The sequence below is a fragment of the Lonchura striata genome, chromosome 9 (assembly GCF_046129695.1).
Source record: "Lonchura striata isolate bLonStr1 chromosome 9, bLonStr1.mat, whole genome shotgun sequence".
Lineage (NCBI taxonomy): Eukaryota > Metazoa > Chordata > Aves > Passeriformes > Estrildidae > Lonchura > Lonchura striata.
In genome coordinates, this window is record NC_134611.1 from 13,785,011 (window position 1) to 13,810,390 (window position 25,380).

A 25,380-nucleotide genomic window follows, 5' to 3' on the forward strand; every position below is an offset into this window, starting at 1 on the left:
GCTCTGGGTCTGGACAATGCCAGACAAGAAGAACTAGAGAACACAGACTGGAAAGCTCACTGAGACTAGCTCTGATGAGAAAGAAGTGGGGGCTCTTATGGGTAAAAAGCTGGACATGAACCAAGAGTGAGCAGCTGGAGCCCAGAAAGCCAACTGCATCCTGAGCAGCAAGGCAGAGGTGCAATTCTGCCCTTCACTGCTGAATCCACCTCTCTGGTCCCTAGTACAGGAAAGACATGGATATGTTGGAGCAAATCCAGAGGAGGCTATGAAGATGATCAGAAGGCTGGAACCTCTCTCCTGTGAAGACAGGCCGAGACACTTGGGGTTGTGGAGCCTGGAAGAGAAAAGTCTTTGGAGAGATCTTATTGAGACCTTCCGATACTTAAAAGGGACCTATATAAAAAAAAAAAGAGAGAATTACTTTTTACAAAGGCATGTAGTGATAGGGCAGGAGAGATTGCTTTAAAATGAAAAGAGGAGACATTTACATTGAATATTAGAAAGGAATTCTTTACTGTGAGGGTAGCGAGGCACTGGAACAAGTTGCTCAGGTAGGCTGTGGCTGCCCTATCCCTGGAAGTGCTGAAGACCAGGTTGGAGAGGGCTTTGAGCCATCTCGTCTAGCAGGAGGTGTGCCTCCTCATGGCACAGGGATGGGAACTAGACGATCTTTAAGGTCCCATCCAACCTAGACCATTCTGTGATGCTGTTTTATTTTCCTCACAATTTTCAATTTAATACCACTTTGCTTTAATTATTAAACTCCTCAGCCTCACCCCACGCGTTTCTCCCTTGTACCCGCGGGGTGGGGGCGGTCAGCGAGGGCCCAGCTGCCATTAGACCCCAACGAGGAGGCGCCATCCCCGCTGCGCCGGGGCCGCCCCGCCCCGGTACCGGCCTGATTTGCATACCCAGGGTGCCCCGCGGCCCCGCCGGTGTCCGGCCCCGCCGGTGTCCGGTGCTGGGGCCGCTGCCGCGGGCTGCGGGGGCTGCCCGGTGTGTGCATCCCGCGGGGCTGGGCCGGGGATGTGGGGCTGGGCGCGGCGCGGGGGCAGCCGTGCCTCACCCTGTGTTCTGTGGGGTGGAGCAGACAGCGGCAGTGTCGGGGCGGAACCCGAAGGCATACTCTGGTTTCTCTTCAGATCGTATAAATCTTTCGCCTTTTACTAAAGATTTCCGTGGAGAGGAACAGGCACGAGTGTCGAGAAATTTTTTGAGGCTCCATTTCGGTGGAGCTACCTTTACTCTGGTTAAAAATAGAAAAACGTTAATCTCGCTAACACGGATCCCGTCTCAGTTGCGTGAAAACATTGAGTAGCCCTTCTACGCTGCCGCCAGTCATCACAACCACCCGGTCTCTGCGGGATGTGCAGCCGCACCGCGATGCTCCGCTGGCCCCAGCCCAGGCTTGTCCCGCCGACCGCGGCTGGAGCATCCCGCGGCCTTTCCCGGGCGCGGCGCCTCGGCCCGCCCCAAGCCGCAGTCAGGCGGCGGAGCGGAGCGGACCGCCCAGCCTCCGTTCTGCAGGAGCGGCAGCGCTGTCTAGAACCACACCGACCCGCCCCAAGCCGCAGTCAGGCGGCGGAGCGGAGCGGACCGCCCAGCCTCCGTTCTGCAGGAGCGGCAGCGGTGTCTGGGACCACACCGGCCCGCCCCAAGCCGCAGTCAGGCGGCGGAGCGGAGCAGACCGCCCAGCCTCCGTTCTGCAGGAGCGGCAGCGCTGTCTAGAGCCACTCCGGCCCGCCCCAAGCCGCAGTCAGGCGGGAGAGCGGAGCAGACCGCCCAGCCTCCGTTCTGTAGGAGCGGCAGAGCTGACTGGGACCACACCGGCCCGCCCCAAGCCGCAGTCAGGCGGCGGAGCGGACCGCCCAGCCTCCGTTCCGCAGGAGCGGCAGCGCCGTCTAGAGCCACGCCGTCCCGCCCCGCCGCCTGGCCTGCCGGGAGATGTAGTCCCGCGGCCGCTCCCGGCAGCCCGCGCGCCGCGCGCGGGGTTTAAACCGGCGGCGGTTGCCGGGCGGGTGTCTCGCTGCTCGGCCGGACGCGGTTCCCGTGCCATGGAGTCCCGCGTCTACCGCAACGTTCAGCCCGGTGCCGTTATTAACATCCAGCGGAGCAGTGGTGAGGAGTGGGGAATGGGGTGTTTGCACGGTCCCGGCCCCCACCGCCCGCATAAGTTCTGGCGGTGTGGGGCGGCCAACTTTGGGCTCAATGCTGGCTTTTTCCAGGCTTAATCCATAAGGCAACGGTGAAGGCGGTGAGCGTGGAGTACGCCTGTGTGAGCGTGGAGTGGTCTGAGAGCGGCGTCACTAAGGGCAAGGAGGTGAGTGATGGCTGCTCGCGGCTGCTCGCGGCTCGTCCTGCCCCGGGTGCCCCGGCGGGACCAGCCCCGGGCAGCCCGAGGCTCCCGGGAGCGGCCCGGCTCCTCCGCCCCGCTGCGCGGGCAGCGCCTCTCCCGCGCTGCTGCCGCTCGCTCCCTGCTCGCCTTGTTCTGTACGGAACGGGAGCAGCGCTCCAGCCGTGCCAAGGCAAAGTGTGAGAGCCGCAGTGGCGAACCTGCACCTTCTGCCTTTCAGAGGGATCGAGGAGGGTGGGTCTCTCACACTGTTGGCTGTCCCAATGCTCAATGTCCCAAGTGTCCAGTTTCCCAGCTCTGTGGGCTGTTTGTTGGCTTTCCGTGTCTTACACAATGGCCTTCAGGCTTTCCTTAAAATCTCTTACTAATAAGGTGCCGTGTTAAGGGTTGGGTTTGACTTCCTGAATTTCTGCATCAATATGAAATCAATACAGTGTGAGATGAGATGGGAGAGAGGGGAGACTTGGGCATTTGAAGGTTATATGCCTGAAATCCTGACAATTAAAAAAGTCTGATACTCAGCAAATGTGCTTGTCCTTCTGATGTCTGGAAACGTGCAGACTCTGGATTTCAGTTAAAATCTTAAAAGTTGCCATTGGTTGTTAGAAACCACATCTTACTCTGCATGTGCCTGCTGCATTCAATACAATAAATATTCAGATATAACTATTGACTAAATTGCATTTATGTGTTAAGATGTTAAATCTTTAGGAAGATACTTCAAAATCCAACAATTTTCTTATGTGCTTATATGTATATGCTGTGCATGTGATGAGGTGAAGGCAGAATTATGATTTCACATGAGGGTCAGTCAGGAGTAGCTGGTACCTGGTGAAATTGTTTGCAGTAGCAAGTGAAGATGCAGGTGAATTAAGTTATGGATTAAATGCTGAATCCTTCATTTCCCAGAGTCTAAGCAGCTCTTTGACGTTTATTTCAGTAAGCACATCACCCAGTAAACACTTAATGCTCTCCTAGCACAGAAGTTACAGAGCTGCTGAGATTTACTAAGATTAGCAGTGGGAGATTAAAGCAGGGGTTGCCAAATGGGCTTTGCCCTTCTCTTCAGAAGTCCTCTATGGGACCTGCAGAGCTGTGTGGTGTTTGGCAGATGAGGGTAAATGGCTTAACTAGCACATTTTGTCTGGTATATTTAGATGTACCAGATTGTTCAAATGGAATAGGAACTACTGTTTTGCTCTTCCAAGCAATTTTAGCATAATATTTGGCAGGCAGTAGGTCAAATTTGTTTGCCTTCACTGAAAGTCCAGATTAGAAAAAAAACCAAACCCTAAGTAGTAGCAGCAGTATTCTACCATGTAAAATCCTGCCTTTGCTCTTGCAGCTTGATATTAAAGACGTGATTGCAATAAATCCTGAATTATTAGAACTACCTCCTGCGGATGTGAAGGAGAATGTTCCTTTGCAAGACAATGTAACTTTACAGGTAAGTGTTTTAAAGTAATTTAGTTTTTTCTAAGATACTAATTCATAGGTCTTGTTCTATATAATACTCTCAGTCTTAAAGGTTGAGCTCTCTAACTTGTCTTTTCTGTCTCATAGGCTTTGATCAGAAATTCTTGTTGCATTGATGTTGCCCTGAAGGGCAGTGTTTGGTGTTTGCTACTTACTCCAACTGCTTACAGCATTCCTTGTTTTTCAGAAACAGAAGCGTAGAACAACCCTTTCAAAGATTCCTGCTCCACGGGAAGGTGAGAAAATGTTTTGCTTTTATTTTCTCTGCTATACCATTGTGGAACTGTGCTGGTCCTTCATTAGAGCCATAATATTGTACTTTAGTGCATCATAAGGTTGCTCCTTCAGGCAGTGCTAACCAAGAGGATACTGTCTCATACCAATGTATGAGGGCAGTAACTCTCCTAACAGGTTTGCTGTCCTCCTCCTGTGAGGTGGGGTTTGTTGATATGTGCTCCTCTTCTGCAGTATTGTTGTGGTTATCTCCTACTTTAAATGTCAGTAGGCAGTTGCTGTTGCGCTGAATTTTCAAGTTCTGTATGGAGCTTTGCAAATGCCACAACCAACAGAAGATAAGTTGCAACTATTGAGATTAAAAGTGTCAGAATGAGAGTGGAAAGGACAAGAAAGAAATAGTGGTGACAAATGTATGTCTCCTCATCAAGCAGTCTCCCTGGACAATAAGTAGAGCTTTATACTTGGAGACTTTTCAGACCAGGCAGCTAAAGTGCCAGCTGGTGTGCCCAGCTCCCCGATTGCACGTCAGTACAATGTCTTGAGCAAAGGCAGAAGGGTAGATAGAGATGTCAGTGTGGGATTGCTAAGAAAATGTTCTTCCTGAGGTGTCAGGAGTTAGAAAATGCCTGTTTTCTGCATTCTCTTAGCTTTATTAGCTGACTTCTTAGGCTTTTTGAATTGCAAATGGCAGCATTATGAGTCTGTTTGTAACACACTGTATGATGCTGAGGTTGAATAATTGCTGATGTAATGATTCTTTTAAAGTGCATAGTTAGCCAAAACTTGTGCTTCGCCATTTAGCTGAGCTGTAAACAAAACATCTGGGCTGTTTGGTCTCTTCTGTTCCATGCAATGTGAGACAGGGAAGCCAGTCCCAGAAGATAACAGTATGAATTCCCTGGCATCAGAGAGGCAGGAGTTGTCCAAGAATCCTAATGTGTAAGAAGTTCTGTACTGGAGTATACTGATTTTTCTCAACTTCGGAGAACTCCATAAATTTTGTGAACTGACAAGCAAAATGACGTGATGAAGTCATGACTGTCTATATATGGGTCTGTTAATAGAACTGGATAGCCAGCTGGAAAACACAATGTGTGTTAATCCAGTCATTGGTTGATGGAAACATGTCATTGCACAGGTCACAGCTCTCCTGAAGTATAGAATCTAATTGCATAACTAAAATGCCTGTTGCCTGTCCAAAGTGGCACAGTTATTAGTAAAATAATTTCTATTGTTAAAAATAGCTAAAGCCTAGGAGTGTCAGAGTATCTGTCCTGTTGCAAACTCTGCACTGCACCATTTAGAAAGCTAACATTGGCTTCACTCATGTTCTTAGACTAAACAAATTAAAGAAGATCAGCAGGTGTCTGTCTCCATCTTATTCAGGAAAGGAGGGAAGCAGAAGCAATGCTTTCAGAATTAGTTAAGAAATAGATTAATAAGGAATAGATATTGCCTCAGTCCCATGAATCAATAGGAGTTTTTGAGGATGCTGAATATTCTCACATACAAGAATCACTTGAATCAAGCCTATTTAGATAGATTGAATCCTCCAGTTAATCTGCCTGTCCAGAAGCACCAGCATTTATAGAAACAGTGCTGTCGAGTGTGAGATGAGATCAGGTCTGGGCACATGGGACAAGAGAAAATGGAATAAAATGCCCTCTCTGAGTGTAATGAAACTGATGCTTTTTGTTTCTAAAACTGCAGCAGTCACATCTAATGTCTCTGCACCTGAGCAGACGATTCAAGGTAAAGCGTTAACAGGAACAATGAATTTTGCATATGGTTCTAAGGAATTTTATCCAGAGTTGAAAAGAACCCTTGGTTGCAAACATATCTGGTGTCCTTTGAAATAATAGTAATTAATTCTGGATAAATTCTAATAATTGCTGGTGAAGGGAGTTCTAGCTTGTGTATCACACTTTATTTTTCATATCAGATTTGCTTTTTTTTTTTAAAACAAATCTATTGAGGCAAACATTCCAATCCTTCTCCTAGGAAGCTTTGTAAAGGACTTGATCTCGGTGAAAGAAATACCTTGGCATGTGAAAATGGAGACTGCCTACAAAGGGACCTTTTTCAAACATTTGCTGTTGTGGTTATACAGGGTCTTTTAGCTGAATGTAGTGCCATGGAGCTCCCAGCCTCCTGTGCACCACACACAGCCTGTGTGTGGGTGCCCTCATGGTGGGTGGGCACAGTGCTGCCCATGGCCAGTTGCCAGGCTGCTGTACTCGTGTCACCATCAAAAAGTTAATTCATACAGCCCTGCAAGTGTGACGCTTCAGAAGATTTAGTGGTTCTCTGACTTGAAACTTCCTCCTTCCTAGGTATTGTTAGGATGCTGGAATTGCCATATTTTTATGTGAATCCTTAGTGGGATCTGAAAGAAATTCACTGGAATTGCAAATCTGGGATGAACTGTTTGCTTTTCTGTAGTGGTGGGTTTATTGACCACTTTTCAACCACATGCATTGCTTTGTCCTGCACTATGCTAATGGAAAAGATCCTTTTAACCACACCTTCTTCCCCACTGCTCTGTACCTTGTGAACAATTGATTCATTGCAAGTATCTGAGTGTCCCTGGATTCCTGTTTCCAAAGCTGTCCATGGCCGTTCCCGGATGTCTGCTATTGCAGAACCCCACTGCGGCTTCCAGGAAGATGAGATGGCAGTAGATCCCTCCGCTTCTTTGCAAACCAGAAAATATTTGACAGTTATTGGTAAGTGGAGAAGCATTCCTGTGAATTCTTAATGTGAAACCATTTTCACTTTGTGTGCATTTAATGATTCAAACTGAAAATACCAGTGGGAGAGCCACCTGAACATTTTCATAGATAAAATGAGAGGCCTAGAGGTCTGCCACTATGTAAATATCCAGGGCTCCTGCCTGAAATGTTTTCCAAAGGACTTTGGGAACAATGTTGTGCATAATGATGTACTTTTTTAGTGAGAGCGCTGTGGTTGGGCAGTTTGGGTGGATGTGATACCTGCTTAATGGCTTAAAATGGTATTCATGGTGCTACAGTGGGAAGAGAAGTGCCTTAACACTGCTGACAATGCACCCTACTACCCAGTAACCATACTGGTAGTAGTTTTACCTATGCTGGTTGAGTAACACAAGAACTTGAGCCTCCTTGAATTACAAAATTGTAGTAATTTATTTTACTAGGCTATCCGAAGAATAGCTGAGGCCATGCCTTGCATGTTAAGTTCTACAAAAACACTGAAATAAGAGGCTTGATACTAAATTCTTGTCTAGTTGGTTTGGCCTTGATTTGCAGCATTGCATAAAAGTTTGTGATTGACAAAGGATTTAAGTTTACTTGCACATTTACCATAGATTTTAGATAATTCACTCTCCTACTGCAGGAGCTGAGAAATGCCTGTGGTGTATGAGGCTTTACAAATCACAAAGTTATTCCTGATCTTTGTAATCTAATTATTGATTTTGGTCTGGCTTCTTTCTGCAGCTGGCCGAACCAGGCCTAGTGAGCTGGATTGTATCCCAGAAGCTTCACTGACAAGTGTTAATGGTAATACAGAGAATTATCTGCCTGCTGCTAGAACAAACTCTTCAGTGAGCCCAGGTACCAGGGAGCAGTGGATAAAGGCTGACTCATCAGTCAGCAGTGAATCACTGTGATTGCTGCTTTGTGTACTCAGAGATTAAAGCTTTGAAAGAGTGACTTTGGCAGCAAGACAGAATAGCTTCAATTTTATTATAGATATATAATTCTGTTATAGTGGTATTGCCTCAGAAATGCTGCCTTTGCTTTAGGGTGGTAGTGTGACTTCTGAGAAGGAAGTGCTGCAAAATTAATGGCCATCCTTCTAAAGATGATTGTTTCCTGTATGAGCTAGTCTGTCAGCAGCCTGGAAAAGTTGAAATTTTTGTCTTATGCTTAAAATCCAGCATGAAATTTTAACCCAAGGAACTGTTTTCATTTTATCTAGTTCGAAGAAGATCTAACATTGTGAAAAAGATGGAGAAAATGAAAAACAAGAGAGAAGAAAAGAGAGCTCAAATTAATGAAATCAGGATAAAACGAGCACAGGTGGAGTACTCTACAATACACCTGTAAGGGGAAATTCTGTAGGACCCTGTACTACAGTAGTTGAAACTAAAACATATTTTGTACAGGCTTTGTTCTTAGAAATCTGTACATAAGGATGGATTGATTCTGGTTTTAGAAAGTTGTGAATCGTGTAAAATGTTTTGAATTGTATACAGCTTCTTGTTGAATAGTCTTTGTGGCCTTTTTTTGCTGTAACAGATCAATTGCATTCACTACCATGGTTTTCCATGCAGGAGTTTGACAGCACCTGTCCAAACTGGGAGTTTGCACGTATGATCAAGGCATTCAGAGAAAATTTAAACTACCAGCCAATATCTATAAATGATCCAGTAAGTAAATACTGAGGCTACTAACTGCAGCCTGTAGACAAACTTCTCTATTTTGTACTGAAAATGTTGGCATTGAGCAGTTGGTGCATCACTGCACCTTGGTAATCCTCTGAGCGTATTGTGAGCTTGAGGAAGTTGGTGGTATCTGTAAGGTTGCTTTCCTTCCCTATTTAGGGCTAAGCTGTCTTATTATACTTTGACAGTAGTGAAGAGTCTGTGCTTCAACAATTGTCATGCAATGATGTGTGGCCATCAGTTGCCCTGAATGCACTTTGACTGACATCCCTGCATGAGTGGGTGGGTTCAGAAGCAACTCTGATCAGCATAAAGAAAAATGGATATGAGGGAGCATCAGATCTCTCTGTAATCAAGAAATATCGGGAAATAATTACTTACTTTATTTTCTTTTAGATAGAAGAGCACAGGATTTGTGTCTGTGTGAGAAAGCGCCCTCTCAATAAGCAAGGTGAGTGTACTGACCAAAAAGTTATGTCTTGAACAGTTTAACTTTGTTCAAACTGTTTTCGTTAAAACTGAGGGTCTTTTCTGTCAACAGAACTTCAAAAAAAGGAATGTGATGTGGTTACTGTTCCAAGCAAGTGTGTCCTGATGGTGCATGAGCCAAAGCAGAAAGTAGACCTAACAAAATACCTTGAAACCCAAACATTTAGATTTGACTTTTCATTTGATGAAACTGCTACGAATGAAATGGTATACAGGTAATGCTTGCTGCTTACTGGAAATGCCTTTCAGATAAAAGCATGGAGCTGTGACCAGATGGCATCTAAGCTTAAGAAACTTACTTGAAATAAATATTAGAATCCTTTTTGGAAGAAGCTGAAGGACTGAAAAGTCTAAGGCTTATTTTTGGCATAGCCTTGCTGATTGCCTAAGGATTTGCTTTTTTTTTTTTAGTTTCTTTTCTTGTTAAAACTGATGATGATGAAGCAGTGTATGAAATATTTCTGTAACTATTTTTTATCTTTTGAATATTCAGATTCACTGCTAGACCTCTTGTAGAGACCATCTTTGAGGGTGGGAGGGCGACATGCTTTGCATACGGCCAGACAGGAAGTGGCAAGACACATGTAAGTTTTTCTCCAAGGTCTCAAGTTTTCTAGCTTTGATAAAGTGTTTCAAAGCTTTCTGATCTTGAGCATGAGTAGGATTGTGTAAGAATTTTGGATCTTGGTTTTATTGTCTTAAAGCTAATACTTTAAGATGTTAACTCTTTTTTTTCTAGCTTTCTGTATTAGTGGGTTTCCTTTGAAGTTGTGTGGAAAATGGTACTGGCTTTTCAAAAGATTTAGAAAAAAAGAATTAGAATTAAGAAATATAAAGACATTTTTTCTCTTTAGAAAAAAGAAAATCTGGCTTTTCAAATATTTAGGATATCCTGATATGTCAGTTTTAGTCATGGCTATTCCTTGCCTCAAATGCCTGTTGCTTTTTAAGTCCTGTCTGTATATAGTGGGGCTATTAGCCTATGTCTGAGACAAAGGCTAGTCTATCCTGTGCTTTAAGCTTGGAGGCATTCCAAAGAATTCAGCAATTATATAAAAATAAGCCTCATGATGCACCTAAATGTTTAAGCGATCTGGTATTGTTTGTGAAGTGGGTGAGTTAGTGTGTTTGCTTTCTAACCACTCCTTCCAGTGTAACAGCTGCAGCTTTAAGAGTTGTGAAAATTCTTTTGTCTCAAAAGAGAAAGCTTACTCTAAACTTAAAACAGCTGTGTCATCTTTAACTTTTTTTTTCTGAGAACTATGGGGAGGAATCCTCATAGCATGATAGTGGAGTCAAATGTGCTGTCCTGTTCTGCAAGAAGTGTTTACATCAACCACAGTCATCTGCACTGGACTGTGCTAATGCACTGCTTTGAGTAATCAGTCATTGCTGTTGTTCAGTGTTAGAGGCAAGTTTTAGGCTAGGACTTACTATCTTTAGTGCTATGTAGTGAGCTGTAGATCTTTTCCAGTAATCCAAACAAAAAGTTGGGGCTTTATACAAGATTGAGCACAGGCTGCCTTCATTGCACTGGAAAGGGCAGAGAAGCCTGCTTACCTGAGCCTCATTACAGGAATACAGCTGTGATGCACTAAAATCATAGGTGAAGTTGCTTTCCCTTCCCAGTCCTAGGGTAGAACTAGTGCAGGGACAACAGCTGTACCTTGAGACTAGAGTGCTGCACATTAAACTCTGGTAGATTGAGAATGTGTCATTGGATTGAGGTGTGTTCTTAAATAACAGTGGTAGGAGCAAGTCACTAGGATAGCACTAACTGAAAACTTTTTTGTGATTAAAGATACTTTGGTCAAAGGCGTTGAAGGTATTGTCTGCTCTAAATTTGTATTTCGTGTTAACTTTTGCATGTAGTTGTAAAAATGTTATTCAACCTAGATCCTAACAAATGAAGCTTTGTCTCTTCTGACTGGAGGCTGTTTGGTTGCACTGTCAAAGCAGTTTCCTTGGAGGAGCAACTGCTTTGACTCTGCACCCCAGAGCCTTACAGGTGCACTGCTTTGTGTAAGCCAGATTTTCTTTTTGAACTGATAGGGAAGCTGCAAACTAATTTGATAATGGGGCATTTAGCATTGGGGCTTATCTGTGGTAACTTCCTAGTTTGGTTTTGGAACTAAGATCAGGTAGGCTGACTTGTCAGTGACATGCCTGACCTCTGGCCTTTTCTTTACACAGACTATGGGTGGTGATTTGTCTGGGAGAAACCAGAATGCCTCAAAGGGCATATATGCTTTTGCCTGTAAGTTGATTCTTCTATACATAGAAAAATCAGATTAATGTTTGTTTTTCTCAACTAGATAAGATCTGGTTTCTTATGGTTATTTTAAACATGTCCAGCAGAAGATACATGAAGTATTTGTGTTTTCAATAATAAGACCTGTGTTTGGAGGTTACACAGGAGGTATGATTATTTTTTCATTCACTTCACAAAATATTTTTCCTCTAGCCTGTAAATGTCTACATACTTGTAGAAGATATTTGTTTCTGATATATTTTCTAATTAGGTATTTGCTGGGCAGAACCATTTAATTTTAATGCTTCTGCTTTGCTTTTGCCTCAGACATATCAGAGTACAACACAACTACCCATTTGTGATATAAGACTTGTTAGGTAAAAGGATGTATGTATTGTGTTTCTTTCCAAAAGCCTTAAATGCAAAAAGACTAGCACATCCAAAATTATTTCAGAAAACAAATGCTTAGAAGCTCTTCCTTGATAAAATGTCTGGAAAGTACCACAAAACCTGACCTTTACTTTAGAAAGACACAGTGTGAACTTAGTCAGCAGCAAGGCAGCTGAACCAGGAACAACTCTTGGCTGATCTCTGAAAAATAGCTATGACTGGCCCTGAAGGAGTATTTGCTATTCATCTTAGCTTCAAAATCTGGAGCCTTATTGTGAAAAGCTGCACCAGATCCAGCCACAGGGTCAACTAATCTGGTATATTTTCTCCAAACCTCAGCAATGCAGATGTTCAGGGATGCATGTTTCTAGACTTTCTGCAAGATGTACTTGAAACGCAAACACGTGAATTTTTCAGGCCTGTCCAAAACAATAGGGGATCCCAGTGTTCCCTCAGAGCAGTAAGGATTTTTGTCTGTATGTGGCATTAGCAGTTGAAACGCCTGAATTTCCCTGTTTTCACTCCCTGGGTAAGGATGCTGCTCGATCTGTTCTCCAGATGGTAGCACAGCACTGTTTGTTAGCATTTGTTTGGATGATTGTCACTCAGTGCTTAGACACTGCCTTATAGCTGTGCAGTGTTTGAAAGTAGATCAAGTAGCAACTAGAATATGTTTTAAACCAGTTAACTGAAATTCTGTCTTTCCTCACTAGCACAAGATGTCTTCCTCCTCCTAAACCAGCCCAGGTACAGGAGTCAGAATCTGGAAGTCTATGTGACTTTCTTTGAAATATACAATGGAAAAGTAAGACATCTTTTTATTTTTAAATCTTCACCTGATTTCTTTGGTTGAATATTTCATAAGTAGCTGAGTCAAATGTAATACTTTCTATAGTTCTATGTATTCTGTTTATATTGGTGTGTTTGGAATTGAATTTGAAGTCTATGTTAAAGATGCTGTTTCTATATAGCTTTATACCAAGTCAGGGAAAAATACTTACAAGGAATCCTTGTTCAGGTTTGCCTCAATCTTTTTGTCTAAATATAGGTGTTTGATCTCCTGAATAAGAAGGCCAAACTTCGAGTCCTGGAGGATGGCAAGCAACAGGTCCAGGTTGTTGGTCTCCAAGAAGAACCAGTTAGCTGTGCTGAGGATGTCATCAAAATGATCACGATTGGCAGTGCCTGCAGGTTTGGTGACCTAAAACCTATAAAAGAGGAGCTGTGTCCTGTTGCATCTCCATGTTTAGAAAAGCATATATGAGGCAGCCCTTTTTGGCTAGCAATTTAGTCATGAACTGTTTTTACATTTTAGGCTACTCCCTCCTTTTTCCCCAGTAGCAGAGATGAGGGTGGAACAGTGAACCTGCCAGCATTCTCAGGGAATAAATGATAAAGAAGGTCAGAGGGAGATTTAAATTTAAAGATGTCACTCTGTGCCTTGCAGTGATGGGGCAGGTGCAGCTGCACAGTAAAGGTGAAATGCCAGACCAGCTTTGCTGGAGAAAGGGATTTACCATGATTGTACTGTGCTAGCACAGCTAATGCTGTTCAGTAGGGAGCTTGTCTGAGCTTACTGTATAATGGCAGATGCATTAGGAAAATGACATGTGGTGTGCTGAAGGTGTGACTTCCAGCTCAAAGTGCACATGAAGCTTTAGCACTCAGAAAGGCATTCCAATGTAGGCTGGCTGAGTTGAGCCAGACAGCTTAAACAGCCTTCAATTTCTATAACCAGGGTGCAGGTTGGTATTTTTCACAAGTAGTTCTGTGCTCTTATATCAGAAGCAATTCTATAATTCACACAAAGTATTAATGTGGGAGAAACCCTAGGAGTTAAATTGAATGGCTACAGGTCTTATCTAGTGCTGTCAGGACCTCTTTTGTTACACATTTCTGAGGCTTGTTTGCATCTCTGCTGTAGGACATCTGGGCAGACTTTTGCAAATGCCAACTCTTCACGGTCACACGCCTGCTTCCAAATCATACTGCGCCGAAGAGGACAAATGATTGGCAAATTTTCCTTGGTGGATCTGGCAGGAAATGAAAGGGGTGCAGACACATCTAATGCTGATCGGCTGACGCGGATGGAAGGTGCTGAAATCAATAAGAGCTTGCTGGCTTTGAAGGTGAGCTACAGCTCCTGGAGCAGAGTGATAATCAACATGTGGATTCTGTTCAGCTCTGGGGTTATCTGTTCTGTTTCATTCCAATACATGGAAAAAAACAAAAAAGTACTAGTTTAGGATGTGAGCAAGCTAGAGCATACTTCCATTTAGAATGTTTCCAGGAAAGTAGTGCAGTCTTATCAGGCCAGACACTGGTATAGCTATTTCAAGTTTCATTCAAGTTGACCTTTTTTAAGGGGGTGGTTTATGACATGATGGCTATACCTACTGTCCTGTGATAGTCAGATACCTGGAGCACATTTTAAAGACTATGAAGAACTTGGAGCAAGCAATATATGTAACCATTCTTCAGCCTGTTGGGTTTACCAGCAATTGGTGGTTGATAGCTTGCTGAGCTTATTGAAGAGAGATGCCAATACTGCATTCACAAGACCTGTCTTTTTGTAGGAGTGCATTCGAGCTTTAGGGCAGAACAAGTCTCATACCCCCTTTCGGGAGAGCAAGCTGACACAGGTGCTAAGAGACTCTTTCATAGGAGCAAACTCCAGGACTTGCATGGTGAGTATGCACATGTTAAACACAATGCTTAGGTTCTATAATTCAACCAAATAGCTGCATGTTCCTCTACAGCAAGGGGATTTCCAAAAAAACAACTATTTTCCTCATGGAAACTTGCCCATGGTGAGCAAGATAAAAAATTCATGTGTTATGCCCAACTATCATAGAAGCAAGGCTGTGGAAGTCTTTTTAATCTGGTGAATCTGTAAGAGAGCTTGGTGTGGTCTCAAAGGGCTTTGCTTTCTATGGATGGTGAAGCATAGCAGGTGCACACAAAGACAGTGGAAAGTTGGATACAGGGATGCTGGCATGTCCATAAAGAAAAATGGACTTGGCTGTCTCAACTCCAGCCCTTTGTCCTCAAATGTCCTAGCTGTGTGGTGAGATTTGTAGAAGCATTAATGAGCAAAAGTCAGATACGAGTCATTAAGGTTTCTTTTATATTTGCAGATAGCAATGATTTCTCCAGGCATGAATTCGTGTGAGTACACCTTAAACACACTGAGATATGCTGACAGGTAATGGCCTTTCTGACCTGGGGATTCTAATCTTATTGTAAAAGGTGTTTTAGCTGCTTTTACTCTGACCTTTGGAACCTTTGTATTGTTTGTATTGTCAACCTGGAGGATAGTTGTTAAGAGCAAAGTATTTTAGAATTGTCATATGAAACCAACCTGGGTGTTCTGTGTGATACATAACAGAGATGATGTAAAACCATAAGTAATGTCTCTTTTCATCAAAGGAATCTCCTCTCATGCTAGACTTCAGACTGCCCTGAAGTCCCTGGTTCTTTCAGGAGTTTACCCTGTCCTGAATGGTTATCTCCATGCCTTTTACTTTTTGCAGTACTTTGTGACCCCTCTGTAAGGGTGTTCTAAGAATGTGTGTCATGAATGAGTGTTTTAGTTCACTCAACAAATCAATGACAAAGATAGCAGCAAAAGTAGGTTCAAAATTTAATGAGAGACACAGTTTGTTGGCAAGGTTCACTCCACTACTTACTAGGTAGTTAAAGCACACAGAGAAGAAAATTGACTAAAATCAATCAATCTAAAATAAAAATCAACTTAAAACTACTTACCTGGAAGACCGGGGAATGGAAGAAGGAGTAAGGTTAGAAAAAGAAAGGATAAAGATGAAAAGGACTAAGGGAGAGCTTCCCCTTGAGTTACAAGGTTCGTGTGACCCCCTTGTCAGACATAGCCTGGACTTGACCAATGGTTTAGGCCTAAAGATTTTAACTGCACTTAATCCATAGCCTAATTTAAATAATTTAACATAGGATTCTACCAAATTTACTATAAGCAAACACTTGCAGGTCTAACTTACTTAAAAATACTTAACATACTTAAGAATCTAAGACTGCAACCTTCATAGTATATTTGCCATAGCATAGTCACACACAGACCTAAAGGACTAAGTACAATGTATAGGTGTAATTCCTACCTGCTGTGAAGGGATTTTGGTCCCAGCTCAACTGATGGAAGTGTAACTGCCAGAGTGGCTCCTGGATACCCAGATAGGAAAGTTTCCTTAACACAAACATCTGATTTTCCTTCCCACAGTGTTCAGGGGTTTCTGCCCACATAAGCCTGTTCTGGGGATAGTAACTGTGTAACTTTTAAAGTGCAACTGATGGTTTCTTGCTGAGCACTGATTGCTGTAGCTGCTTTGTGATGCTGTAGCCAAGAAACTGATGGAAGACGAATTTGAGTGACAAATCTTCTTGTTACAGAGTGAAAGAGCTCAGCCCTCATGATGGAGGTGGTGAAAATCAGTGTCAGATGGAGAATGAGGAGGCTGAGACCAGCCCTGAAAGCTCAGGTCTTCAATTCAATGTATGTGTGTGCAGTGGGCTAACCAGAACTCAAAGCTGGGAACAACTTGCTGTTCTCACCTGGGCTGTTTCTTGCAGTTTTCCAAAGAAGGGGAGGAAGAACTCTCTCCCTACATGTTCAGCTATCGAGAGGTTATGACTCAAATTAATGAACAGGAGGAGAAGGTTGTGGAACAGCTCAGACAACTGAGACAGGTATGGGGAAGCAGCAAACCCATCCCAGGCCACCTTCTACATGTTGATAGCAGCTTGCTTTGTCTGAGCCAAGTGCTGCTGGGGAGGCACCAATGCAAGATGCTGTACTAGTGGTGTTACTTTTTCCTCACTGCCAACTTTTTCTGGTATTTTCTGGCCCAGTTGGTTAAACTGGGGCATTCCAGTACTTTTTCCAGTTCCCTTTCCCTTCCAAATAGCAACCTCTACTTGTTGCTAATGATCACTGATAGCTCCTGGTCTGCAGAAGTTCAACTATGTTGATTAGACTGCCAGACTTGAAGAAACTAATTGAATTTCTAGAAAGTCCATTTATCATCACTGTTATCCTTGTAAATACAGAAAATAACTACTGAACTTGACTGCCTGTTGGAAATCACAGAGAAACCAGATTATGATCTTGAGACCTTTGTGAGAAGAGCTAAGTACTTCACAGAGGACAGCTCAAGAAATTTCCTTAGTGTCAAAGGTATGTTAGAGCCTGTGTCTGACTAGCACTGTCACTAATGCTTTTCCAAAGACCTCAAAGTGGCACCAGCATACCTGTGGGGGTTTGAGCACCCAGTCCTGCACAGCTGAAGTCTGCTGGGACTGACAGCTGTGCTGGAGAGTTCAGCTTCCAGATCAATCACCCTGTTGCTCTTACCTTTCTTTGCAGAAACACTGGATGCCCTGGGGACTGCCATGCAACTGGAGGAGCAAGCCAGCAAACAGCTAAGCTTGCAGAGGCCTTAATCATTACAGCAAAACCCAGTTTCACAAACAATCTTTCATGTGCTTGTCTTGTCTTGCATGTTTGTCAGTGGTTTGTATCACTCCTGTTTTAAATGTGGTAGAGTGTCATGCCTAAGGGCAGTGAATTCATCAGCCTTTTTCTTCATGGTCTGTATCAGGGTACTCAGCAAAGTGCTAAAATGCACCCACTGCAAGGCTTAGGTAGAAGGCCTGAGATATCTGGCCCTTTGCTGGTGACAATAGTCTCCCCTAAGAGACCTAACTACACATATATAGTACATTACCTTTTCCAGATGTGCTTGAAACATTGCAAAACTGTTACAAGTTTTGCTTTTCTAGAAGGAAAGAAAATGGACTATGTGATTGCCAAAACTAGTATTTTAAGAAGTTGAATAAATAAATGTTCTTGGATCTCATTATCTTATCTGTCCTATAAAAAATATTTCTTGCTGATTATGATAAAGTTTAACAGCTCCTAAAGACTGGCTGTTGGTAGGGAGGCTGATTTCTTGGATGAAGTTTCTTTTCAAAGTCTTTATACTTGTAATGTTTACATAAAAATCACAAAATAAGTTTTGTCTCTTAATTTTTGAGATGCTGCTGGACTCCCCTATCCAGGGGGAAGCTGGCTTAAGTGTAGCTTATCTGCTGCCATGGCCCTTGTGTGCAGCCTGGGCCCAGATTGCCCTGCAGACCCTTCCTCTGGGAGAAGAGCAGGTTAGGGAAGGAACATCTGTAAGGCCTGTGCTAGTGCCTGCTCTTTTTTACTTATTCAGCTCAGTTCAGCATTTTTCTTCAAAAGCACAAAATACTTGTGTGAGCTCTAGGTTCAGCAACACAGGATGCAGCTGTGCAAACATCAGATCACAAAGGGACCCTTCTACCATGACTCCCTCTTTTCTTAGAGCTATCTTATCCCTGTGAAAATCAAGGGTGTAATTTAAGTGACAGGCACCTTCCAGCTGTAGACTGCATTCTCGCTGTGTGTCTGGAGATGCCAACTATATTGGAGGCCAGTTCTTCAGCCTGGACTGGAAAAACTATGTGCAATGTTTCAGGGCTGGCCTGGAAAAGAGAGCAAAAAAGTCAGGGAACTTTGAGGGATGTGAGCAAACATTAGTCACAAGCACTTAAAGAAGGGATACTTCAACCCAGTCATGATTCTCCTCCACAGCTTGGGCACTTTGTGCTTAACTGTTTAGGTTCTGGGAGCAGAGGGGTGCTGAGCACTCTGAGGGTTTCTGAACTGTGAAAGCTGACTTGGACCTGGGCTCTGCCTGCATCATACTAAGATGGCACAGCCAGAGTAGCAGGGCTGTTATGCCCTGCTAAGTCTGGACAAAGGCAAGACAATCCTGTTCCACTTCAGGTGTTAGTACTCTTGGATTACCCAGCCTTTCCCTGTGCAAGGAACAAATATTGCCTGCTACCTTCCCTCTGTGGCCCCAACATTACTTATTTTCCCCTCTACCTTAGGAGTTAGAGACCTGATCTGCAGGCCATCAGATCCTACCCTGCATGGGGGAAGAACTACCCAATGGCCTGAGTCTGTGCCTCTTGTAATGGAAAATGCTCCTGTCCTGCCCTAGTAGCACCAATAGACACCAGAGCTGCAAAATAAGAAATGTTCAGCTGTGCATGGGCTAACAATAATTTAACACTGGGCTTGCTGAGAACCAACTGTTTAGTGATCAGTGGGAGCTTCCTGGTCTATATTTAAGTCTGGCTAGTTTCTTGTGTCACCATAAAAACCCCAGGACTCAAACATCACCACCCTTCTGAGAGGATGTCACTGGAAAACTCATGTTTGCCTCCCTATCGACCAAGCAGTTTGCTTTTCCAGAAAAGGTGTTCTAACAGCACTATCTTGTGGTTACTGCAGGAAGTTCATACTGAATTTTAGTGCAAATAGCTGAATTTCATTGAGGATTTTGTTGCTGTTCGCGAGCGCTGGTGGGACAGCGGGAGGGGGAGAGAGGCGGCGCCGCTTTTTCCCCTTATGCAGTCAGTCATAGGCACTAGGTTTTCCAGTGGGTGGCTGATCTTATAAAAGGGTGTTTCACTGCTGGCTGTGGCTACCAACTGTGTGGAGGATACAGTGGCCATGAGCAATGCAGCACCCTTCAGCTCTTTGCAGGACATAACACTGCTTCCATGCCCAGCCATCAAGGGTGACAATACACAAGGCCAGTACAAATTTCACATCTCCCTGTAAATAAAATTTCAAGCCAGCTCCAGTGGCAGGAGCTGGGAGGGTCCTATCTGCAGGCAGTGACTCTGCCTCATTCCCAAGCACACCCATCTCCAGCCAGCTTAGGACTGGAGACTTGATGAAGCTGGGATACTCAGCAGAGAGGAGTGCCAGAGGTGAATGGGTGAATATTTCCTGAGAGGAACATGTCGCAGTCCTTTCCTACTGAAAGGATGCCACTCCTCTAAGGTTCTTTTTATGGCACTGTAGATTCTGCTCCAGTGTCTCACCCAATGGCTTTTGTGGCAGCTACCTGTTTAATACACTCTCACCCAGTGTGGCTGTGTGTGTATGTGGAACATTAGCAAGGAAAGAATGATGCTTTTGAAACACTTCTAAGAAGTTAGAGGTGGAGTTATGCTGCTAGCATAAAAGGAGGGTGGATATACTTTTTCAGGAAACGCTGTGGATATGTATAATGATCTATGCACATGCCACAGCTCAAGCAGTCTGGGCTACTGTGGCCTGCACTGCTAAGCCGGGACAGGAAACACCCCGCGCTGGAACTGTTCGCCATCCTCACGCAGTAGCCCTTGGCACATTTCTGGAGGCCTGCAGGGTAGCATCAGGCTGCAGGCAACCCCTGCCTGCACCCGGGCAGCCCTTGCTGCTGCACCCCTCGCCTCAGGGGACAGCCCCCTGCATCTCCCCTACCCGTCAAGGGGAGGCTGAGCCCTGCAAGTGATGATGATACCCCCACTATTGGGAAAACCTCGACAGCCACGTTAGAATAGCGACATTTTTATCTCTATTGTTAACCAAATAAAATGTAGCTCCACCGAAATGGAGCCTCAAAAAATTTCTCGACACTCGTGCCTGTTCCTCTCCACGGAAATCTTTAGTAAAAGGCGAAAGATTTATACGATCTGAAGAGAAACCAGAGTATGCCTTCGGCTTCCGCCCCGACACTGCCGCTGTCTGCTCCACCCCACAGAACACAGGGTGAGGCACGGCTGCCCCCGCGCCGCCCCCAGCCCCACATCCCCGGCCCAGCCCCGCGGGATGCACACACCGGGCAGCCCCCGCAGCCCGCGGCAGCGGCCCCAGCACCGGACACCGGCGGGGCCGGACACCGGCGGGGCCGCGGGGCACCCTGGGTATGCAAATCAGCCCCGTGACGGCGGCCGTAATGAGCGGGAGGAGCCGGCGGCGCGCACGGGCGGGGCGAGTTGGTTTTGCTGACATCGGTGCCGCAGCACATCCGTTCTCCCCACGGTCCCAAGCACTGGGGATCGCTTATATTCCCCATTGCCGCAATTAATTACCATCAACCCACCCCAATGAGCGCTCAGCATTCGCTCTTTCTTTAACCGGAAATGGTTAGCTCCACCGTAATGCAGCCACGAAATTTTTATTAAGACTCGTACGCGTTTCTCTCCACGGATTTATACGATCTGAAAAGAAACCGGAGGACAGCCATGCTCCACCCCGCACATATGCCTACTGCCGCCCCGTATGACAAGGAGACTTTCACTTAGTTCCTTTCCATACTTCCCACTCCTTCCGGCGCCTCACCCGGCTCGGCAGCAGCTCCCGCCGGTACCACAGCCCGGCCGGCCCGAGCGCGGAGCCGCGCCGGTTTAGAGCGGCGGCGCTCGGCGGGACCGGCCCGGCGCTGCCCGCACGGCAGCCCGGGTATGCTGATCGCTCCAAGCGGAGGAGGCGGCTCGCCCCGGCCAAGCCGGTGCTTCCTGCCCTCCTGCCGGGGCGGGGCGAGCGAAGCGGGTCCGCTGCGGACAAAGCGAGCTGGGAGCGGCGCTCGGGTCTGGTCACATCGTAGCCACGGCAAGGAGACACCGCGCAGAGGCAAAAAGTCGGCTCCGAGAAAGGCCGCCATACGCCGCCGGCACGGATCGGAGCTAGACAGCGAGGGGGGCTTGCGGTAGGGGTTCTACGCAAGGTGCCGAGCTCCGAGAGGGCGCCAACACTACCCCTATCCTCCTGGGAGGGCTGGAATGGCCGGGAGTGCCGGGCAGGTCCCTGGCTGTCTCTCCTCCCGGAGTCCGAACCGCGGGCACGCAGCTGTGCATCGCCCGGGCCGGGCCGGGAGGACGGGTTGCCCGACCCCCACCCTGTCACGCTCATCTCCTGACCCGGCTGGGTACTGAGCCGGCCGCCCGGGCTGGGGTGTGCGGACGGGCCCGTAAGCGCAGGGTCAGTGCTGCCGGGAGCCCGGTGCGCCTTGTGCTTCCAACCCTAGAACACGGCATACACACCGCATTTCTAAGCTACCCAAAGAATTATTTATTCTTTTTTTTACCAGAGTAGGGGTAGCTCCACCGAAATGGAGCCTCAAAAAATTTCTCGACACTCGTGCCTGTTCCTCTCCACGGAAATCTTTAGTAAAAGGCGAAAGATTTATACGATCTGAAGAGAAACCAGAGTATGCTATGCTGTGGCCCTTGGCAGGTACTCATTCCTAGCTGTCCCTCCAATGCTACAGCGACGCCAGTTGTAGCCAGATTCGACCTTCATCTGCCTCACCCCATTGTCCCGGCTGCGGTCAGAGCTCGGCCTTGCACCGGACCAGCGGTTCCGGGGAGCGGCGGTCCGAACTTTGCAGTGTGCGCGGCAGCCGCGCGCGGTGCACTCTGGGTATGCAAATGACGCTGCATACTAATAAGCGCCCGTCCCCGCCCAGGCGGCAGGACCGGGGCGCCGGGGCCGCTCGACACGGAGCTCCTGAGCCTGCCCTTCGCCCCCGGCACACTCACCGGGCCAGCCCCACACCGTCCTGGGGCGGCAGACAGAGCTTACCTTTGTGCTGCACCTCCAGGTGTACTGAGCACAGCACACCCAGCATGGGCTCCGTGAGCAGACAGGGCACATCTCCCATCGTATCCTGGGGGAAGGGCAGAGTGACAGGGACGGGCTTCACACAGTTCTCCAGACTCTTCAGGCAGTAGGGCTAGCCAGTGCAGCCAGAATGCCAAGCAACTTTGTGGGCAACTATCCCATTCCAGCAAGAAAACCATGATGGCTAATGGCTTCCTGCTCTTTGACACATGTTATGATCTCTTCTGCCTAGAGAAAAATGAGAAAGAAATTAAAAAAGGTCTGTGAAGAAAAACTGTACAAATGAAATATCATTAGAATCACATTTAAAATCTCTGGCAAATAATATGAAAGCACTTAGTAATAATTTGATCTAATTTTCTCTTGCACTCATGTCACAGGAAAACTAGCAAAAAGAGAGTTCCTGTTATATCTGAAGCTGCACAATGAATCTGTGACAAACCTGAGACTATTTTCCTGGGCAGGTGGTTTTACCACAGGAGCTCTTTGCTCTGCTAATAAAGTCATTTTGATGTTACCCATTACCCCAGCCCTGTTTCTCACTAGCCTCATGATATGAACAGGGCGTCTCATATCTAACCTGCCAGGGAATAAATGAGAGCAGAAATAGGTATGGATTTATGGGGAGTGACAGGGTCAAGGGGGCTATAAATGCCTGTTAGCACAGCAGCACAGCCCTCACGTGCTGGAACGACAGCCATTTGGACACCCACCCCAGGAACACGTGCCTGGCCTTGGCAGTGGGAAAGTGCTTTGGCACCCTTTAGCATGACAGACATTTGCTCTCTTTTTTCCCTCTCTAATTTTCTTGGCATGTTTTTAGACAATCTAAGAAAATCTAAAATGATAAGAGCTATAAGCAAGAAGACAGAAGTTCCAGAAGCATCCCTTGTCTGCAATTCCTTTTATTTCTTCACACAGATGTTAAATAAAGAAATCTACATTTTCCCAAGTGTCTTTTGGCTCAGTATGATATCCCCTGGTGCAGCTCGATAAATGTGAAGGTGCACTTAGTAGGGGAGATGGAATGTCAGGGACTAAGCTTTCCAATTGTGTGGCAGTCCCACAGCCGTGCACGCTTTTGGCTGGAGGACACTGACCATTCTCAAGGAGCCTCGCAGTTAAACACCAGGATCTGTGCCCACACACAGAAGGAGAAAGAGGGATAAGGTCACAAACAGTGGCATTAACACAGCTGCCTTTTCTCCACCAAGCTGTATCAACATGCCTAAGGATAAGAAAGGAATTCACACCTTGTCTAATGCATTTCTTGGACTTCCTACTTAACAAAAGCACAATTTTAGGTTTTATTTAAGTGTGGTTTATTGAGAGAAAGAGTTAAAATGACATAAAGTATTTGTGTTTCAGAATAAGAAGTGCTTTCCAGTGTAATACAAATCATCAAGATTACCAATTTCCTATTTACAAAGTTCTTAAGTATTTTCTCCTAATATCTGGATAAAAATTTCAAATCCGTTCCAAAGTATCCCCAAGATACCCGCTCAAAAGTAACTTTCTACTCCTGTTATCTGAGCCAGACTGAAAACAATGACTAAGATGTGAAGCTGTATCTCAGTGCCTAAAAACAAACAAGTAAAGTCTTCAAAAAGCTGGCTAAGAAACAGTGCTTGAGAATTAAGATGAGATGAAATTTCATTTGGGAATTAACGGTCTGTGTTCTGTAAGGCATCTGTGTCCTTGGCAGGGCGTTTTCAGGATCTCCTCTGCAGGGAAGCAGGTTTAAAATAAATCCATTTTCCCAAAATAGTTGTGATTGAAAATGTTATTAGCCATAACAAATGTTAGTGCTGACAGGAGAATGGCCTATTAGGGGCCTCTGCTGAAACAGTCAAGTGAAAGTCATATTTCACATTATTGCAAGCATTTTCCTGTGATTTACAGAATATTTGTGAAACATTACTTGCAAGGCATATGATTGATATTGAGAGAACAGCTCGTGTGTAGGGGGAATCTGTATTTCACAGAGACTGTTTGCATGAAATTTACAGTCCCATAAAGTGCTCCTCTGTCCTCAACAGAGATCTAGTTAAAAGAACTTTACAGTCTGAAACATCCCAAAATTGATTGTAAATTAACGTTTCCATATTTATGTTTAAGATGCTGGTGGTGTAATGCTGCAGTAACCCACCCCCCCTGCCCACTACTCAGAAATACTAGCACCAGCCTCTGGATGTGAGGATTTTAGTGATACAAAGGGCTTGCCTATGAATCAACAGGAAAAAAAAAAAAAAGAATTTTGAAATGATGACATGGCTTCAGAGGATACAGTGGTGTCTGTCTTTGGCTGCATTTGCTGACATGGGCATCTTTAAGCCAACATTGCAAAGTACTCTGAAAATATACATTTATGTTTTTATTATGACCATTTTACATATGGGATCATACAGATACAGGGAAGTTAAATGACTTGCCTGAATAATTTGTCAGTGCTAGCATCAACATGTAACTCCTGGTTGTTGGCTTCAAAGTCTGCTGTCAAGAGTGCTGGGATGCCACCCAGTCCACTGGACCTAATAATCAAAACAAGGCTGGGTCAGGGCAGGGCTTTATTCCTGCCAAGAGAAAAACGAGTGATTTAGGAACTGTCTCTGGCAATTCAGCAGTTCTTTACATCCAGAGTTCTGCTTAATCATCAGACTGAGATCAAAAGGCAGACTGGTGTTGCTTCAGCCTCACACCGAGTTGAGGTGCCAGGGAACGATAGCCTTGGACTCATGGGAGGACAGAGTGGCAGTGATTTGTTACCTTTGCATATTGCAACATCAAGGTTCTGCCCAGCCTCAGGCAGAACTTGGGGCTTGTTTTCCTGGCAGGTTTTCTCCTTTCCTGGCACACCTCACAGTGCACCTTCCTCAGTGTACACCCCCAGCCCCTCAACCCACGGTCCTGCCAGCCCCTCTGACCCGCGTGTCCAAACCCCACTGCTAAGGCAGCCACAGCCCAAACCTCCCTGCACTGCCCCATCCCAGCCAGGCCCTGCCAGCCACAGCCCAAACCTCCCTGCACTGCCCCATCCCAGCCAGGCCCTGCACTGCCCCTGCATCCATCCCAGCCCCCGCCCCGTCTGACCCACTGCAGCCTCAGCATTCCCTGCCCCAGCCCCTCCTGACCCAAACAGCCACAGCGCTCTCCGCCCTCACGCCGCGATCCCCCTCCAGGCCCTGCCATTCCCCTCAGGCCGAGGGGCGGGACCCCGCACGGTGATTGACACGCGG

General features: G+C 45.8%; 1 protein-coding gene, 1 long non-coding RNA gene and 3 other non-coding genes across 6 annotated transcripts; 2 read left to right on the forward strand and 3 right to left on the reverse strand.

The window, feature by feature from the left end:
• Window positions 1-345: 345 nt before the first annotated feature.
• Window positions 346-25,375, reverse strand: LOC144246759 (uncharacterized). 2 transcript variants are annotated; one of them, XR_013340443.1, is made up of 4 exons: window positions 25,276-25,375; window positions 24,573-24,675; window positions 22,106-22,368; window positions 346-396 (listed from the first exon to the last, which is right to left on the reverse strand). It is a non-coding gene; the product is annotated as an uncharacterized LOC144246759 (long non-coding RNA). The 2 variants fall into 2 exon arrangements; XR_013340442.1 differs by lacking the exon at window positions 346-396 and adding an exon at window positions 17,668-18,162.
• On the forward strand, window positions 1,126-1,240 carry LOC116183938 (U5 spliceosomal RNA). The gene has a single exon (XR_004148649.1). It is a non-coding gene; the product is annotated as a U5 spliceosomal RNA (small nuclear RNA).
• On the forward strand, window positions 1,987-17,097 carry KIF2C (kinesin family member 2C). Its single transcript, XM_021524865.2, has 21 exons — window positions 1,987-2,121; window positions 2,229-2,323; window positions 3,702-3,803; window positions 4,020-4,068; window positions 6,676-6,795; window positions 7,546-7,662; window positions 8,030-8,130; window positions 8,385-8,480; window positions 8,892-8,946; window positions 9,037-9,199; window positions 9,478-9,568; window positions 11,178-11,241; window positions 12,339-12,430; window positions 12,674-12,816; window positions 13,550-13,754; window positions 14,202-14,312; window positions 14,763-14,830; window positions 16,048-16,150; window positions 16,228-16,344; window positions 16,705-16,831; window positions 17,021-17,097. The coding sequence occupies exons 1-21, from the start codon at window positions 2,058-2,060 to the stop codon at window positions 17,095-17,097; spliced, it is 2,160 nt and encodes a 719-aa protein (XP_021380540.1). The 5' UTR covers window positions 1,987-2,057.
• On the reverse strand, window positions 20,120-20,234 carry LOC116183937 (U5 spliceosomal RNA). Its single transcript, XR_004148648.1, has one exon. It is a non-coding gene; the product is annotated as a U5 spliceosomal RNA (small nuclear RNA).
• LOC116183932 (U5 spliceosomal RNA) lies at window positions 21,621-21,735 on the reverse strand. Its single transcript, XR_004148643.1, has one exon. It is a non-coding gene; the product is annotated as a U5 spliceosomal RNA (small nuclear RNA).
• Window positions 25,376-25,380: the final 5 nt, after the last annotated feature.

Coding starts and splice junctions, on each gene's coding strand:
- KIF2C (XM_021524865.2), top strand. CDS start 2,058: ATGGAGTCCCGCGTCTACCGCAACGTTCAGCCCGGTGCCGTTATTAAC. Junction 3,804..4,019: donor AAGACAATGTAACTTTACAG/GTAAGTGTTTTA, acceptor CTTGTTTTTCAG/AAACAGAAGCGTAGAACAAC. Junction 14,313..14,762: donor CAAACTCCAGGACTTGCATG/GTGAGTATGCAC, acceptor TTATATTTGCAG/ATAGCAATGATTTCTCCAGG.